Below are 18,276 nucleotides of genomic sequence, written 5' to 3'. Positions count from 1 at the left end.
TGAAGCTAGGAGTTATGTCCTTAGGCTGGGCTGTAGGAAGGGATGATGGCAGGTCATCATCAGGCAGAACAGTTTGTCCTCACTAACCATTTTTGATGAGGAACAAATGTTTGCTGTACACTGGATTTTTCTTTCCATTTGGAACATTTTAAAAAGTAATTGATTCTTAGCTCTTCTTTACTTTTTTTTAAATGATCCTCAAAGCCTACAGAACAAAAGTGGGTTTTCCTTCTGAAAGAGGGCAGATGGACAATATTTTTGGCATGCTTCATGCTGAATGCGGAGGGGAAGGACAGAGGCCATCACAGAGATACAGCCTCACAGATACAACCGTTTGCAAAGGTAGCCTAATAAAAGTAGGGCACTGTCTGGTAATTATCATCACTGAGATGGAAAAATATTGTCCAAAAAGTGAAAATGAAGCAACAGAAGGGAGCATGCTGGTGTTACCCCACCAAAACCCAATGCTTCTGCCTGAAGTTTGGACCCAAGTCTGCAAGCTGGTCTTGTCTCAGGAGCACTGAGCAAGCAGATGTCTCATGGGCAGGGTACCCATAGCACAGACTTAAACCATGCTCATGGACCCTTTTTGACTGGGTTGTTGGGGTTTCTTTAATTGAAGTTGTGGCATCTTCTTTTCCTGCAGAAAGGGCTGTTCATCAGGGTTGTTAAATAGTTTGGGCTACGCAAGTGTGTCCGGAGCACCTCCACACCTCCATGACTGGGTAGAGTCCTTATAGCAGGGAAACCAGCACAGCCCTTCTGTGCTCTGGTACAGGCCACATGTTTTAAGGTCAGGACCAGTTACCACTTACTCCCCGTGCCTCAGCAGACAGCCAGGCTGCACTCAGGGCTGTGGAGCAGATGGGCTGCAAAAATATATCATCTGAGGTTTTTACAATGGCAGAGCCTAGAGGTACAGGCTCAGGGTATGCAGCTGTTGGTGTGCCTTTGACATTGCCCTGCTGCATCACACATGGTGCATCTGTCCTCCTGATGCCAGCAGCTCTGGTGCCTGGCTGTCACTCTCCCTCGCAGTTCACAGAATCACAAGGTTGGAAAAGACCTTTAAGATCATCAAGTCCAACCATTCCTGTCCGATGCTAAACCATGTCCCTACGTACCTCATCTACCCTTTTTTTAAACACATCCAGGGATGGTGAGTCAATCCCCTCCCTGGGCAGCCTGTTCCAGGCTAATGTCTAATCTGAACCAGCCCTGGCGCAGCTTTGTGCCATTTCCCCTTGTCCTATATAAAACTGGTGCTCCTTGCCCAAATTTTCCTCTCCCACAGTGTAAAGGGGAGGGCACTTGGGGAATGAATTGGTTATCATCTGTAGTAGTAAGCCATGCCCTTTATGAAGGCCAGCCTGTTCTCCTTTGATGTGGATGACTTTCTGAGATCTTTTCTTGCAATGGTTCTCCCACTCTTGCTTTCAACTTAGGTATAAGTACCTCATTTTGGAAAAACCTCAGAGTGTTTCTTCAGCACAGATTTGCATGAACCCAATAGAAAAAAACAATCTTGCTACCATTTGTGACAAGTTGCCCTCCAGGGCAGGTATTTCCAAAATAAGAAAGCTAACCTTCCTAGAACCTCAGCAGGAGATTTGCCTTCCAAATTCTGTTCCCTGTTTTGTACCTTCCCACACACCAGCTGTCCCCTTGTTGAGGTGAACCTTTGCTGAGAATAACCCTTATCCATGCAAAACCAAGTATTTCCTTTCTACCCTTCCACAGCAAGTCAGACCAGCATCACACACATACCCCACTTTTGACCATCTAATGGATGAGCTGTTCTTCAGCAGGAGTCACTGGAGAAGTCTGTCCTTTGCAGCTCACACAGTGTGGCCAGGATATGAATCTTAGCTCTTTAACTGATCTGGACTTTTCCTTGGGAAATAAATGATGCCCTAGAGCAAAATAAATGAACTCTTGCAACCAGAGTTTCACAGGGGTTGATCAGATAATTGATTGTTAGTCCAATAAAAGTAACTGATGATGAGTTAGTGGACTCATACATCATTTTTGTGCTGTGACCAATATATTATTTAAAAAAAAGAGGTACAAAAGAGAAGAAATATTGGTAGAATACTGTGAGGCTTATTTGGGGTTTATGTTGTTTTGTTGTTGCTCTTCTAGGTGGGGCTGAGTACTGCAATAAGGGAAGCCAAAAGGATGACAAAGACTTCCAAGGACCTGGTAAGAAACCAGTGGCATCAGGGCATTTTACACTGCATTTGCATTTTACCAGTAGTGAACCCCGGTTTATTTTGCCTGTGAGCCCACTTGCTCATCACTGAATTGAATGCTGACTCACTCCTACCCAGTATAGGATCTGCTCTGTCAGGTGACACTGGGAAGAAGTAAAGGGAGATAATAAGAAATCTGAAAGCATGGGAAGAGCAGAAAAAAAAAAAACCCTTCATGAAAAATGCAGACTGCTTTTAGAGTGGGGGTAACTTTCTATATCCATCCAAGACATAAATTGGTGTCTGAAATTCAGACAGCAGCTGAGGATATACTCCTTGAACTCCATAGTGCAACTCCACGCTGAAACATTCACTTGTACTGGCCCAACTCACCTTTTGTGGGGCAGCCAGCCTAAAAACAAAACACAAGAAGATACAGATTTTGTTTAGTTTTGTTTTTTTTACAAAAGCAATTTCCCATTCAGCCTTGCTCTGAGTTTTTCCATGCACTCCCTGCCTTCCTGCCTTTTTTCCTGCCTGCTTTCCTCCCTCCCTCTCTTCCCCTTTCCATGCTTTTTCCTTGTCCCTTCCCATCCCTGCCTTGACCTTGGAGCCATATGTATGAAGAGGCCTCATGAGCTGAACTCCTGCCTCAGAGCACAGTGACTGCACTTCCTGGTTTGCTGAACCTCAGGCAACAAACAACCTGAATGTAAAACCTGTATATTTTTCCTTTATTTCTCAGAGTCTGCTTTTGCCTCTAAACTTGAAAACTGGGATTTGAATTCTTTCCACCTCCGCCAGTTTTCAGATTTATAGAGGATCTCTAAAGAGTAGCGGAGAAGGGGAAGGCAGCTTTTATTCTGCTGGGTTCACTTATGTGAGTCAGCACAGCCATAGAGTTTGCTTCCAGTTGTCTTCAGGCACTTAATGCAGAGCAAATGTTTTTGCTGTTTGTGAAGAAATTATTGATATTGCTTCTTCCTGAATCCTCGCTGTGATGCTACTCACAAAAGTGAAAATTGAGGTGCCTAATTAGCCTTTGGGCAATTGCCAAATTGCCAAGCCAGGGAAATAAACAATGCGCTGGAGAGACGGGTCTCAGCTCCCACAGAACAGCAAGCAGCAGGATCTTATTCATTTTCCTTCCTATTCAGTGCTGTGCTACTGATGGCCGGAGATTTCCGCTCGAATTGCATGAGTTTTCTAATCCTCTTTCCCCCAGTGCAAGTACCCGTGTTAGCACCTGCAGAGAGATGCTCTGAGTCAGGGAGGTCCTCTCTGTTAGCCTGAGCCTGGGTGCAGGTGTGGGGGTGAAGAAGGAGCAGCATGCCACTGCCTCCCAGGATGCAGGGCTCCTTTGCTCCCTCATGTGTGCTTTTACCCTGAGTGTGCTGCGCTATGCCCCTTGCGTGGCCAGTGCCATCTGGCTTCTGTGGTCCACACATGCCATGTCTTTCAGTCTGCCTGGGGTACGGTGGCATTGTTGGCATCAATTTTTGGTTGAATTGGGTCTCCTTCCAACTTGCTTCTACTCTCCTATATCTTCAAAGCTGCTTAATGCCCCTATATCCCCCTTGCTTTCTACTGCGATGCTCTTGGACTCCTCCTGCTCCTACTTACTTGCCTGTTTAGCAGCAGGAGGGACAAGCAGGCTGTGACTCAGCTAGAAGCAGCAAGGCCTTGGTTGTAGCTGGGTTTCTCCAGTCGATGTATTTCTAAACCCATAATGCAAGGTCAGCTCAAATCAAAAAGAGTATCATGTGGTTGTTTGGGCCTCTCCTGCAGTTATTCCTGGCACGTTCCCTGTAAGGACCCTTGCTGAGGCTTGTTTTAAAGCTAGAAAATTAAAAACAACGTTTCTAGCCACATTACTCTCTCTTGAAACTTTCCCTTCATCTGGGTTGTGGTTAATTTAATTTAAAATCCAAAGAAACAATATAGTAAGAAGCACAAAGAAAGATCTCCAGGAAGAGCACAGCATGTATTATACCTACATAAGCCCTGTGTCCCAGAGAGGCAGCGTGTGGTGATATGGTAAGAAAATCACCTGCACAAACTGAATGCTGCCAAATCGTGATCTGTTCACCTGCCAAGGCATGTACATGTGCCAATTAGCAAGGGCCAAAGCAGCTGAGGTGCTGTGCTCTTTCTGCTTGGGGAGAGGGTTTCCTGGCTGAATGTGTGGGTGAGGATCCAGGATCATCATGTCTGTAGTAAGACATCGCTACATCCACACTGATGGAGAAAGAAACACATTCACCTGGCCTCTTTTATGCTCTGGCTCATGGTGGACAGAAGTGTCAAATTACATATGCTCATTCTTCCCATACCTGCTATTTTGTTGGTTTTGCCCCATAGCATATTTGGGGAAAGCCTTCTGAAGAGCGTCTTGCACATTATCTTTCCCCTCTTAGCTTGGCAGCTGTGGGTGACTGTGCATGGAAAAAGACACATGATTATAGCTGTTGGTGATGAGAATGGGAGGTCTATCTGGCTTTCAGGGCTGGGAGGGGGCTCTATTTACTGGGCATTTCTTAGGATCATTGTGGATTGGGGAAAAAGAAAAGGTATTTTCCAGATGTAGAGATGCAGTGAAAGTAGCTTCAACCAAAAAAAAAAAAAATCTAATAAATCTCTCCATTCATTAAAAGTAGTGAGCCATCTGTGAGCAACTGGCTTAAGCCAAACACCAACAAGCATCAGGGGCTTGTTATTATTCTTTTTTGTAAACCCAATTAAAATAATTATGGAAACGTCATTAGGGAACGTTAACAGGCAATGAATAAAATATTGGTGTTATCAATCACCGTTAGCACCTCTTTTCTTATGGTTGGAGAAGATACCAAGAGGCATCTTTAAGCAACAGCAATGAAAGAACAAGCCCCAGTGTCACAGCTGCAGCATTTAATGAGAGCAGGCACCATGCAAACAGTCCCATCCTGACTACGCAGTGCCTGCAGCTTACAGCCTGGCAGCAGCAGAAGTGGGAAGCCATGGATGGAGCTAAAGAGAATTGCAAGGCAGAGCAGGGTATGAACCATGTCCCCTGCCCACCAACTCATGTAATGCAGGAGCATGTAACCCGTCTCCTCCCAGAAATACACACTGCATTCACGGCCTTCCAGGGCACCATCCAACAGAGTTAGTCTCTGGGGCTTGCAGGATAGCCTTCCTTTGGAACTAAAGGAGATCCACTTAGCATCAATTTTCAAATCACTTGCTGAGAAAAAGTCAGGAAAGATTTTCTTCTACTTACAGGAAAGGGTAGACTTTAAGTGCAGCCTGTGAGCAGAATGAAAGGAGTTTTATTTATTTATTTGTTTGTTTGTTTGTTTGTTTATTTATTGCAAGCCCTGCAGTGTGCCTTTCTGGCTCAGCTTCACTTTCAGATACCTTAACTTCAAAGGCTTTGCATGCTGTGACTTAGGCTGAAGTGAAAAGCTGACAGTTCTGATGAAGACACTGCAAATCTTAGCCTGATGGAAAGCTTTAAGAGATTCTAGTACTTTTGTAGGCAGCAGTGAGGTTAGTCCTACGTGGAGGAAGGCATACATAGTTTGCAAAGCTCTTTGAGTAAAGCTAGGATCCTGCTTGTGCGCCACATGCTCCCTGCCTAGATACTTATGCACACACAGAGACCAAAGAAGAGGTCTGTGTCCCTGCCTTGCTGCAGGATGTAGCCCCGAGGCAGCCAGACTGGCAGGGAAATTAAATGCAGGGATACAGATGGATGGGAAAGACCATGGGGTGGCTGGAGCTACAGAAATGGGACCAGGTTGGTCTCTCAGCTCATGGAAAGGCCCCACTACCGGCTTCTGGTCATTTCTGTTTCTTTTGTGTTTGTGTTCTGGTTTCTCCTTTGACTCCATTGATACTCCATCCACCTCATGGCACCCTCCAACTTTGTGTAACTCCAACCATGGCATTGAGTGTGTTGGACAGAGCTGAAGAGAGCTCTGTGTTCAGAGGTGGGAGGGAAAGGGGGAAGAGAAGGAGGAGTTTGCAAGTTTCTTGTCTCTTATCCCTCTTATCCCCCTTACTTTCCTCCATTTTTTTCCCTTTGATTTCTCTATTGCATCCTGCAGAAAGGGCACTGTCATGGCTCCACCTCCGGAATTGCAGGGCTCCCCCACAAGGCATGCCTCTAATTCTTCTTCACCTTGCTCCTTGGTCCCTTCAGCCACTGGAGCAAAGGTTGGCAGCTGTCTTTGTACCAGGGTCTCTCTCCCAGCCCTCCTCTCCACATTGAGATCCTGGCCATGACATAGTGCTGTGGATACTGGGGTTACTGCCCCACACAGTGATTTATCACCTTTCATTGTCCTCTCCTGATCTGAATCCAACCTTTATTTTCTGTTTTGTGTTAGGGTTGGAACAAAGATAACCCTTGCCCTTAGATTAGGGCAAAGACCATCTCTTTTCTTTTTCCCTGCACATATAAAGTAGTTGGTTTGAGGATAGAGCTCTTAAGGTCTATGGCAATATAATTAATTACCCTTCTTTGCATAAATTACGAGTATGCCCAACTGCTCATCTGCTCCATATTTACATGCTGGGTACAGTTAGACTGTGTATTGACCAGCCTTCTGTATTTATAGACCACCTGAACGTCCTTGGTGTTTAAAGACCTCCTGAATTCAGAGTGAAGCCACATTAGCAGCATGTTCTAAGATTGCTCATCAGTGCAGTACAATGTTTCCATAACTTGAGCATTCATAAGCAAGGTCTCTTTCAGCTTCTGAAGGTTCCTCAACTATTTTGGTCCATGGTTATGCTCTAACAATGTCGAAAGAGTTGATCCCACAACAGCTGTCCTTTACAGTTTGCAGGTCTCACCACGAAAGAAGTCTAGTTATGAGACTTCCAGGTAAAAATCTCATCAAAAATCAAGGACATTCTGGGCACAAGGTGGATCCTCCCATTTCTCCTCCCCTTGGGATTATTCCTGACTGTTCACCACCACTCCCTGAGCATGCAGAAACCAGCCTTGTGGCCTACAGTGTGTTGTTTTCACCAGTTTTGCACTACCTGTCATATACCACCATTTTTATCAAACATGAGCAATTTTTACAAAGAGTCTAAAAAAACCCCTCTTCTATACATGAGAGGAGAAAGTTTCATAGGAGCTTCTTCCTTCCTTTATAATTTTATGGCTCTTTGAAAGCAAGAGTAATTCATTTATAAAATGTTCAGTCGAAATCCTTGACTGCTATGTCAGGTCTAAATCCTCTGGCATGTAGCATTCTTAACAGAGTCATTGGAGTTTTCAGCTGTTTCTAGGCAGAAAATAAGTGATACAGCTCTGGACTTTACTGACACAAGCTATGCCACCTCTATGAAATAATGTATCCATCTTTCATTTTGTTCCCCTACAGAAGAGCTTCATGGGGTTCTCAAATATATGTGCATTTCCTCTTCTGGCTAACCTGTGTAAGAAGATTAAATAGTATGTATAAATTTTAAGTCCTTAATCAGAAACTGAATATGGTACATTTGTTTCTTTCCAAAAAATATCCTCAGTCAACAGAGCTTCCTATACTTTATTTCTGTTGGTTTCCTTCATAAAACCACTGGTCTTGTAGAATAGAGGGAGGTTGCACAGAGTTCAGGTAAGTGAAATTCCTCAGAGGGATCCCTTTGCTTTTCCAATACTTAAAATATTATTATATTTTATATATATTATATTATTTATAATATTATAAAAATTATATCAGATACACAACACACTGGAATATATGACACCTCCAAGAGGGACCCAGTTTTCTCCTGAGATTTCCTGAGACCAACAGACTTCTCCATTTCATTTGTTCACCCAGTTATGGTGCCCATGGAAGGCCAACAGCATCTGTATAACTTTGTGAGGAAGGTGAATTCAGTGGCAGATGCAAAATGGAGGAGAATGTCAAGGTGCTGAAGAAAGCCAGGAGGATGGTGGACAGGAAAAAGGACTTATGGCAGTGCTGACTTTGAATCAGTTTCTGAGAAAAGCAAAGGACATCAGCTAGGCTATTACTCCTAAACCATGATTGTAAATGAACTCCAATGAGTTGGAGGAGGAGTCAAGCAAATCTGAGAATAAATCAGTGGTATCAGCAGTATATTTTGACTGATTTGACTGCCAAGACTAGTTTGCTCACCTATTTCTGCTTGTTTGGTTGAAACAGCAATCAGGAGCTAATTGGGGATGGATTGGTTAACTTTAAACATCTCATAAGTGCCTTTGAAATGTAAATCAGGACAAATAATCTGAAATAATCTGAGTCCTGTGACTTCAGACAATGGAAGCAGGATCAAATTTTCTATCATATGTTGGATCAAATAGGTTCAAACCTTCTGATCTCTTCCTCACGCACTCTCACTCCCTCTAGTTTCTTATTTTCTTCTTTCTGTAGCTGCCAAAACCAGATTCGGCAGTCAGACTTCTTTAGCTGGTCTGGATCTGTGCCAGTTCCTTGCTACTGAACTTCCTTGCAACTTACTGCAGAGAAGAAGCAGCCCAAAGCAGCACACGGAAATTACTGGTTACAGACAGAATAAGGGTTACAAGCCCCACCAGGAACGCATATCACCTGTCTCTGTTTTTTCTTACCCTGATGCTCATACAGTCTGAGGAATCCACCCCCATTGCACCTATTTTCTCTCTGAGACAGGTTCAGCATTCCTTATGAGTTCAGGAGGCTGGAAGAACTTGGAAAGAAAACTTTCCAAGGAAAGGCTGACTAGCAAAACATTCAAAGAGTGCTGGGCCTAATAGGAAAGTCTGCTCAATGTAGATGAGCTAAGCTGTGCCCCATAGCCAAAGAGAGGTAGCATGCTTGTGCAGCACCATGTGAAAGCTATCACATGTCCAAGCTAAAGAAAAGTCACAATGGAAAAAAAAAAGAGATGTCCTTTTCAGAGGTTAGTGGAATTAAGCACTGTGGGATAACCACCGAGGGCTCAGGTGTTTGTTGCTCAGTTCAAGGTAAAATGCTTCTTTCAAACGTGTTTTAGCGTGCCCACAAGTTTGTGGCACTAGGTACAGAAATTGCAAGATGAGATTCTGATCCACAATTGAAGCGTAAGGCCACCTGTGAATCCAGCATGTGTGGACCTTCTTCACATTAAATCCACTTTTACCCTATAAAATAAGGACTTGTGTGTGTGTGTCTGTGTAGCTGCAGCCTGGTATGCAAACTGCAACTGTTCTAGGCTGAACACAACAGGATAGAGACGTTGTAAAGACTTGGGGGATGCATATGAGAAAAGGTATTTGCCATTGAACCGAAGGTTAGTCCCCATCAGCCCCATTCTGCAGCTCTTTCCCAGGTAAAAGGACTTCCATTAGTACTTTGTGTCTGGCAGATGTGCAAGATAGGCCAGGGTGAATGTAGTATTGATTTCCAAAAAGTTATATTCATTTTTACCCCAGTTTTGATGTCCTAGTCAGTTTTACAGACGGGAGGTTCAACATTGCAGCCATACGTGAGTCCATCAGCCTCACCTCTGCAGCTCAGTCAGAAGATACCGAGAGAAATTGGAATTTTCTCCTCCAGGCAGAATCACTTTGCTGAAAAACCAACGTGGAGCTAACACTGAACATGGAGCCGTGAACGGCATGACAGCTATTATCTATTCTGTACAGTTTACCATGAGCTTTTTTCTTTCTGAATAAGTTCCCTTCCGTATGTTGACACTGTATTTGTTGGTTTTGTTTTTTTTACAGTGTTATAAGAAATAAACTGCCTTTTGAAGATTTTGATGGAGATAAATTTAGTACTTTCCCGGTAAGCAAAGCCTTTTCTTTGGTACAGTAATCCTTTGATAATGTCTATGAGATTCCTCCTACTTTCTGCAGAGCCTTACTCATTCATGTGAAAATAGGTATAGGAATTAAGTGAATGGAGGGTTTTTTTGTCATAAAAGGTGTTGGTTTATTTCTGGATGAAAAAAACAATCATTCATTTATGCCACCTGGGGAGATGCACACATAAAGCTGTGCTCCTGGCAGAAGCAAATTGCTCTGCTGCTGAGTGGCCTGTTTACCCAATTAATAAGAGGTGAAGTAAAGTCATATAAAAAACCCCAAATTAAATTGCCAGCTTGTTTTATTTCTGCACCAAAGTGTGCAAGGTGTTGTTTATTAAAGCTGAGGAAAGGGACTCTGGAATACAACCCATTTACTGGGCTTTATACCTACACCTTCAGTTAGATTCTCATTTTAGATATTTTAAATTAAAAGCACAGGAGTAACAATGGCCATCCTATCTGTGTGCTTCTCCTGGCTTTCAGACGTTGAGGGGCTATCACTGGCGAGGCAGAGACTGCAACGACAAGAACACCACCGTGTACCCTGGCAGACGGTAAAGCTTTTAATTTTTTTAAAGGCTTCCTAATAATCGTGTCTTCTTGAAGAACGAGCCCTGTATTTAATTTTGGCCATACTCTAGAGAGCACGTCACTGCTCGTTGCTTGGATTTACTGTGGTTGGAGACAGGAGGGGATGATTGAGACCAGGGATGGGGCGCATTAGCAGGAGTGATGTGCAGGTTTCTTTCCTTTCTCATCCACAGCCAAAATTGTTCAGGCAGGGCAAAAGTGGGGAGCGAAACCAAGCCACTGCAGCTCACAGGCCTTATGCCACCTGAGCTGGCTAGACCCACTCTGGGGAGCAGCAGAGCAGGAGGGCAAATCAGTGGTGCTCATGGCTGGCTGCTCAGCTCCAGCTTCAAATCCTCATGTTATCATGGTGGAAATCTAGAGCCATATATGTGCCTTTCTAAGTGAGTATCTTCTAGGTGAATACCTGCCAGCTGCCTGAGCATGGACCTCTGTGTGCATCTGAAATGGAGCATGGCCTTGAACAAAGTCCCCCACTCTTGCTATTTTACCTGGTGCTCAAAAATACTCTTTCAAAACTAGAACTCTCCTCTACCGTGGATTTGTTGTGAAATTATTGACCAGGACTCGTTTTAAAGCCTAGGCATTAACTGGGTTGTGACTAGATAAACAGAGTTTAAGGGTATGGGCTTGGAAGGACTATATGCCATCAGCCTAGGCAGCACGCCTGCATTAGCCAAATTAGGCTTACAAAGCCCATGTGTAGTGCTGGACCGAATAGATGGAGTCTCCCTGCAAGACACCTCAGCTAATTATACTGTGTTACGAGCCTTATTATCCCACACTGAATTTGGAGCAAGGGCCATGGTGGATTTCAGTGGGCACTTAGTAGCAAAGAAAAGGGCAGAGGAAAAGGGTCTGTCTTCTACAAAAATCATCCCCATTCACTTCACCTACGTGAATATGCAGACCGAAAGGGTTTGTTCAGCAACTTCCAGTATTAACTTTAAATTAATATTGCATTTTGCTAGGAAAAAATGCCTCCCCTAGATTCAAGGTGGGGGAAGTGGGGGGAAGCCACCCTTCTGTGCAGAAAGGAATTTCTAATTTTTTTATATTGTTACTGAAAAAATGGCAGAAATTATCTGATTTCCTCAAAATCCCCTTTTGCTTTATTTTCTGTGATATATCCTTTTGTAACTCTGTTTCAGTCCTGATAACTGGGATGTGAAAAGTGACTCCAACTGTAATGGCATATGGGTAAGTAAACGAAGTTGCATCTTACACTTCCTGATCGCTGCTCCTCTTTTTTTCCTCCTTTTGAATTAGTCTGCAAGTGGTTTTTTTATATTTATCCTGGTTTATTAACTGATTTGGATTACTCCTACTTATGAACTGCCTTTGATATTCCAAGTAATAAAGCTGTATTTATTAAAAACTGAGGAAACATAGGGGAAGCAGTTATGAGCGAAGTTTGTTTATTGATGCTTATGATTATTTAAATTATAGCTATTATAATTAATTTAAATGTACGTACACTTATTAAGATAATGTAACAGAAAGCATCATTACTATGATGCAGTGCTTCCTGCAAGCAAACGTTCAAGAACTAAATTCTCAGCCTTTTTTTTTAATCCTCAGCCACCTTTCAGGTGCTAGATAGACCTTGTCATCTGCCCCTCCTCTCCCCCAACAGGGCGTGGATCCAAAAGACGGCATTCCCTATGAGGAGAAATTCTGCAAAGGTAAATCTTTACAGTCAATACAAGGAGAAATGTGTCACTCATATTCCTTTCATAAATATTTCAGTATCTTTACTGTCATGGCCAATGCAGGGGAAAGGCAACGGGTTTCACAACCTTATGAGAAAGGCAAAATGGCAAAAAAATGGCAAAACCAATTCCAATTTTTTTTTTTTTTATTTATCTTGAGGATGGGCAAATATGAGATGTGAAAAACACAGGCTGCTGATAACTTTCTGTTAGAAGCCAGCTCAGTTACTAAGTTGAAAACCCATAGATCTGGGACAGCAGCAAACGGAGATGTCAACTCTGCATCTTCTGTGGTCCCTGAAACCTAACCCAAAGGGCTGCCCCTGGGGATTCAGGAGAGCAGTTTAACATCCACATTTGGCCAGTTTGACCCGTTGCCATAAACACCAATGACCATGCTGATAGTTTTCTGGAGAAAGCCTTAAAGAGGTGAAGTGGTGGTGTCGGATGATCTCCCTGCAATCAGTGTGGGTGCCCGTGTGTATGCAGACACACACACAGAGCACAAATAACACCCTTACTAAACAGCCATGACTACCATTGCTGCTTACCTTGCCTTACATTTAAATCAGCATCCTGGGGATGAAACATTGCCTGGCAAGACTCTTCAACATTTTCAGATGAAAGGCGATCTGCAAATGCTAAGTTACATTAATTATAAACCAGCCAGATTGCTCCAGCAGAAATACTCATATGAGTAGCACATCCACCACCCAGTTCAGTTATAAGGAGCTTTGAGCAATTTCCTGAGTAATCAGATTTCTCTAAATGTTTAAGTACTTTTTAATGCATATTCTGTGGGTAGTAAAAATAAATGTTGGCTGTGCAGCAGAGCCTCTGCTGAAATAACACATCCATCCTTGAATACAACCAGGGTTCTTTCTGATTAACGAGATCTCTCCCTGTTTTTCGTGCCTAGTCCCCAGTCATTTCTCAAGGGGTCTTGTCACACGCCTGTTGGTCACTTTTTGCTGCAGATGGAGTGAAAAATCCATCACAGGGTCTGAGCATTTCAGCCACGTGAAGGGTGATGTGTCCAGTCACCCTGTGACGCCATCAACTGCCACTGCTGTGGCTCTGTAAGGGTTGCTCTCTGTCCTCTGTTTTGGTTTGATCTTTCCCCTCATGTGACTAACAAAATGCGTTAATTAGGTGCAGACTCAAAGGGGGTCGTGCTGTTGGGAGACTCGGCTGGTGCTCACTTCCACATCCCTCCTGAGTGGATGACCGTCATGCAGATGTCAGCGGTGAGCAATCGTATTCGGGCTGCCAAATCCACTCCTCTGTGGGTTGCCATTCGCTTTCTCCCCTGTGCCACAGGTTGCCAAAGGGGAATAAGCACAACAGGCCTCATTGCTCTGGAATTCACAGTCACAGTCTCACGTGTGAAAGTGCCTTCCCGCGGCTGCTCTTCAGGAGATAAAAAAAGCTTAGCCCTGTGCCACCACTGCTTCCCCGACATCTGTGCAATTGGGTCAGGGAAGAGTTTGGCTTCAGTGGCCCAATGCTGTGCCAGAGACACAAACCAGGACATCTGGCTTTCCACGCACATGCCCGTGGCTCAAGGAGACCCGTGCTGCCTGCAGGATCAGCCCTGCCGTTATCGGGCTTATTGGTACAGCCCCTTGCTGTGCTCGTGTTGCAGAGGTGGCCCTGATGACAGTCCAGGAGCTTCTGTTTTAGGCATCTGGCTTTGAAATGATGTGTCCTGGATTGTTTTCTCTTGTCTGTGGCATATGTGAAATAGGTCTGGTAACTCCAGTGTTTGGGCTTGTGGCACAAACACACCTGCAGGTGTTTGGGGGGGTCATCCAAGGGTTTATAATGGGCTCATCCTAAGGGGAAGAGTTTCTGTAGTGACGTAAAATGTCACTACTGCACTGCTGCCTATCTCTGGGCAGTATCCCAGCATTTCCCATTTTCCAGCAACAGCAAAATGCACCTGACTGTGAATTATGCTGGGACTCAGCTGTGTAGTTCACTGGCATGGAATGAAATGATTGAGGGGAAAAGATCATTCCAGCAAGCTGCAGTTGGGGGTGGGGGGTGGAGGGGAGAGGAATGCACAAGTATGCTCCTGTCCTGTTGTTTCCTACCCTGAGCCAGTGTCGTTCCATAGCTGGGTAGGACTGACTGTTGTCCCCTGCACAAGGGTCGGTTGCGTGGGGGTGAGCAGATAGTTCGTGATTGCCCACCTTCCCTGGTGAAAACCTGCTACGCCTCTGCTGGCCTCTGAAGAAGGAGGGCATAGACATTTTCTGGAGAACAATACTGATTCCAAAATGTCAGTAGTCACAGTGCTGTTGGAGGTCTGAGAGTTTTGTGTGTTTGCCTGCTTCTGCTGACAGAGCTGAGCTGATTTAAATGTTGCAGATTAGCAGTTGTTTTTCTGTGTTAAACATTTATGAGCAACGATTAGACGAATGACACTGATGACAGAGCTGATGATGAGCATAATAAATTAGCACTAATGATAATTGAGATTATCTTGTCTAATAAAGATGGTAATAAAACTGATGGTGATGATGATTCTGGCAGTAACACTGGTAGCAGCACCATGTAGGCAAGAATAGTTTTAGACTATGTCAGCATTTTATTATCACTGTAATGAAGGTTTTAAAAAAGGATTTCTCTTGCTTGGATCTTGTTGGCCCACCAGCTGGGTGGGTCGAGTGCTGGCAATGGCATGCAGAGGCAGAAGCTTCAAGGTTGGGAGCTGGAGTGCAGGTAATAAAGTGAGTTTGACAGCACCTTGTTACTGTCTGGTGGGCATAGAGCAACCTGCACGGTGAAGGAACTGGTGGTCTCTGTGTAAGGCGTAATGAATACATGTGTTCAGTGCTCCGCTCTGTCCGGTCAGCATGTGAGGAAGATCAAGAACTGGTTGGAAAAGAAGATAGGGCCACTTCCCTTTGCAGAAAGGGTGACTCCAGGTTAGAGCTAGTCCTGTGTCCTGGGGCAAGGAGAGCAAAGAAAGATGGGTTTACTCTCTGACCTTTCACAGTCACTCCACTCCCAGTGTATGAAATAAAAGGACATAAGACATCACTGGAAATGAAGGTAAACACAGGTAAGTAAAAAAAGAAGCCTGGAATTCACACGTAGACCTAGAGTGAGTCACAGGAGACACATCTCTTGGGCATCAGTGTCAGGCACCAGGGCTAGTGTCTCTTCTGAGCCCAGTCAGAGAGGTATGCATTTAGGCATTGCTTAAGATACCACTTACCGGAGCCAGCAGAAGGAGATAAAAGAGGATTGTATAGATACCACTATGTCCCTTCAGATGCTGGGCACCCTGAGCCAGCATCAGCCAGGCCTCCGGCACGGGTAGGCACGGTGTGTCAGCAGTATAAAGGAGCTTGGAAAAACCAGTTGTAGCTACCCAGGACAGAGCAGGGCTGGGCTAAATACCCTGCAGGAAATACAGCCCTCCTACAGCCAGCTGAGCTCTGTGTAGCGTGCTGCGCAGCTGCCTTGGTGTCTGGGGTACAAGAGATTTGGGATAAGAAAGAGCAGGTTCCTTTCTGGGACTATTTGCAAGCTTTCCTACCAACCTGGCAAAAATACAACAGGTAAATATTAATGCAGAGATACAGAGAGTTCAGTTGTATAAAGAAACTAGTATCCGTGTTTATACTCTATCAACAGTAAAAAGCTGCTTCATTAGTAAATTTAATTATTGAATGTATTCAATATTTAAACTGGAAAAGGGTAGATTTAGATTAGATATAAGGAAGAAATTCCTTACTGTTATGGAGGTGAGGCCCTGGCACAGGCTACCCAGAGAATTTGTGGCTGCCCCATCCGTGGCAGTGTCGAAGGCCAGGCTGGATGGGGCTTTGGGCAACCTGGTCTAGTAGAGGGTGTTCCTGCCCATGGCAGGGGGGTTGGGACTAGATGGTCTTTGAGGTCCCTTCCAACCCAAACTGTTATATGATTCTATGAATTTTGAGCTCACCATAAGGAACAAAGTTGTCCCCTGAGCACAAAAGTGCTAGCAAACAATTTCTGAGCTAATTGAGAGTTCATCACTGCCTCTTCCTCTTGCTTGTCCTCTTTATCTTTCCTTCTGTGTGTAGAAAGGCAATAGCAGCAATTTAGCTGCCTCAGGGTTGTGCAAGTGCAATACTCTTCATGAGAAGTATTTAATACCACTGGCAAATACCCTTCATTTGTAAGCTCAATTAAGAAATAACTGGCTTCAGTTCTTCTTCAGTGCAAGGCCTTCCTCAAGACTTTCTAAGCACATCCAAGGATGGTTTTGTGACCACAGGGATCGCAGAGAGTCTATGTCCTAATCTCACAGAAAACAGATGTTAATCTGAGACTGCAGCACACATTTGAAGTTAGGGCTCTGAGAGGAGTGGATAAGGCATTAGCCTCACATACCTCCTCTTCCCCCATGCTGTCAAACTCAAGACAGTTCGCTTTGATTCTCCAAACATTTCTTTGATAAGAGATGTAGAAAAATTAGTTTATCAAATGGTTTTCTCTACAGTCAATACTGGAATCAGTTCAAAGCTTAAATTTCCATTTCAATGGAATCTCCATCCTGTATATGGAATTCCAAATGGGGCTTCTCCCCCACACCCTGTCCAGGATTTTCATCGTGTGTCCAGACAAAAACGTTGTGTGTCTGCTAATTCAGATTTATCAAGTGTATTGTTTTATTACTTGAATGATTTTATACATTTTTACTTATCTATTTTATCTATTTCATATGTTTTTTATTTCTGTTTATCCCTATACATGTTCACATATACAGGTGTTTACACATACAAATGTAAAGTAAAATTTACGCTTGGCAACAATGCTGTGGGCCCTTCAGGTAATCAGCACCACATCAGTGCAGCAGTTGGTTCCTGTTTTAAAGCTGATTAGGTGAGGAAATAATTTTTCAGGAGAGATGCTGAGAATTTAGTTAAGAGGCTCTGCAGAATGGTTCTTTCCCTGATTATGCTGCTCGGAGTCTGCCATGCAATGGAGCAGTAATGAGGAGTGAGGGAAGAAAGAGAATGTGAATGAGAAGTTTCCTTGCTGAAGCAGGCTTGGGATGTTGTTTGGGTAACAGGATGATGAGCATGGGGGGGACCAGATGGGTATTTGGGCTGGATGGTTTGGGAATTCAGATGCCTATGCCTACGCCATTGTCTCAAACACCATTGTTGGGAAGCTGTAACATACTGGATTTTGGATTTCCCAGCCTAGTCAGGAACTTACTACCCTCTTAACATTGGCCTCCCACATAGTAATGGCCCCTCATGTGATGAGCAGGAGGGCATGGTCCTGTCATGCATCCCATGTCAAGGAATGCATCAAGTTGTATCATTCAAGTCCCCCAGTGCCTTCCTGTCTTCCTGTTTTCTTTCACCTAAGTGACGAAATGCAGAGACCCAAATCGTGTTCATCAAGGAGGCTCTTTTGGCAGGGTGATGGGAACTTGCAATCACCTAAGCACCAGCCTTGCCCACACTGACACAGCTACAGGCACTCCCTGCCCATTTTGTCCAGCATACAGCTCGATACCAGCGCTGTGTTAGAGTGGGGGGGTCATGCTTTCTTTCAAGTGCTATTTCCAAAGCCTTTACCTATCCCACAGCTGCAAGTACAGTTCTCATGCTTCTAAGAAGATGTTATTGCCACAGTGAGCGTACAGAGATACTGCTTGGTGTGGAAAAGGTCCATCGCAAAGTACATGTGTCTTTGAAAGCTGTAGCCTGGGCATGTTATCACAGAATCACAAGATCACTAGGTTGGAGAAGACTTTTAAGAAGATCAAGTCCAACTGTTCCTGTCCCCTTCTTAAACCAGGTCTCAAAGTACCTCATCTACCCATCTTTTAAACACCTCCAGGGATGGTGACTCAAGCGTTTTCTCCAGTTAGAAAAACAAACAAACCACAAAACAAAACCAAAAAAAAAAACCAAACCACCCTACATAGCACTAGGGGAAGTTGCAGGTACTTTGATTTTGAAGTTTTTGACCAAGTT

At 44.1% G+C, this 18,276-nt stretch overlaps 1 protein-coding gene across 1 annotated transcript in view; it reads left to right on the top strand.

Moving 5' to 3' along the window:
- AOAH (acyloxyacyl hydrolase) overlaps positions 1-18,276 on the top strand; it is a gene marked incomplete at its 5' end in the record, with an annotated part of 79,644 nt that overhangs the window by 26,814 nt on the left and 34,554 nt on the right. Inside the window, 7 exon segments of the mRNA XM_084260304.1 lie at positions 2,143-2,202; positions 7,571-7,641; positions 9,901-9,961; positions 10,467-10,537; positions 11,726-11,774; positions 12,211-12,259; positions 13,439-13,533. Coding sequence (XP_084116430.1) covers positions 2,143-2,202; positions 7,571-7,641; positions 9,901-9,961; positions 10,467-10,537; positions 11,726-11,774; positions 12,211-12,259; positions 13,439-13,533 — 456 coding nt within the window.

Source organism: Gallinula chloropus (genome assembly GCF_964237585.1).
Source record: "Gallinula chloropus genome assembly, chromosome: 2".
In the NCBI taxonomy this organism is placed as follows: Eukaryota; Metazoa; Chordata; class Aves; order Gruiformes; family Rallidae; genus Gallinula; species Gallinula chloropus.
The sequence above is the reverse complement of the archived record's forward strand: the minus strand, read 5'-3'. Positions and strand labels throughout refer to the sequence as shown.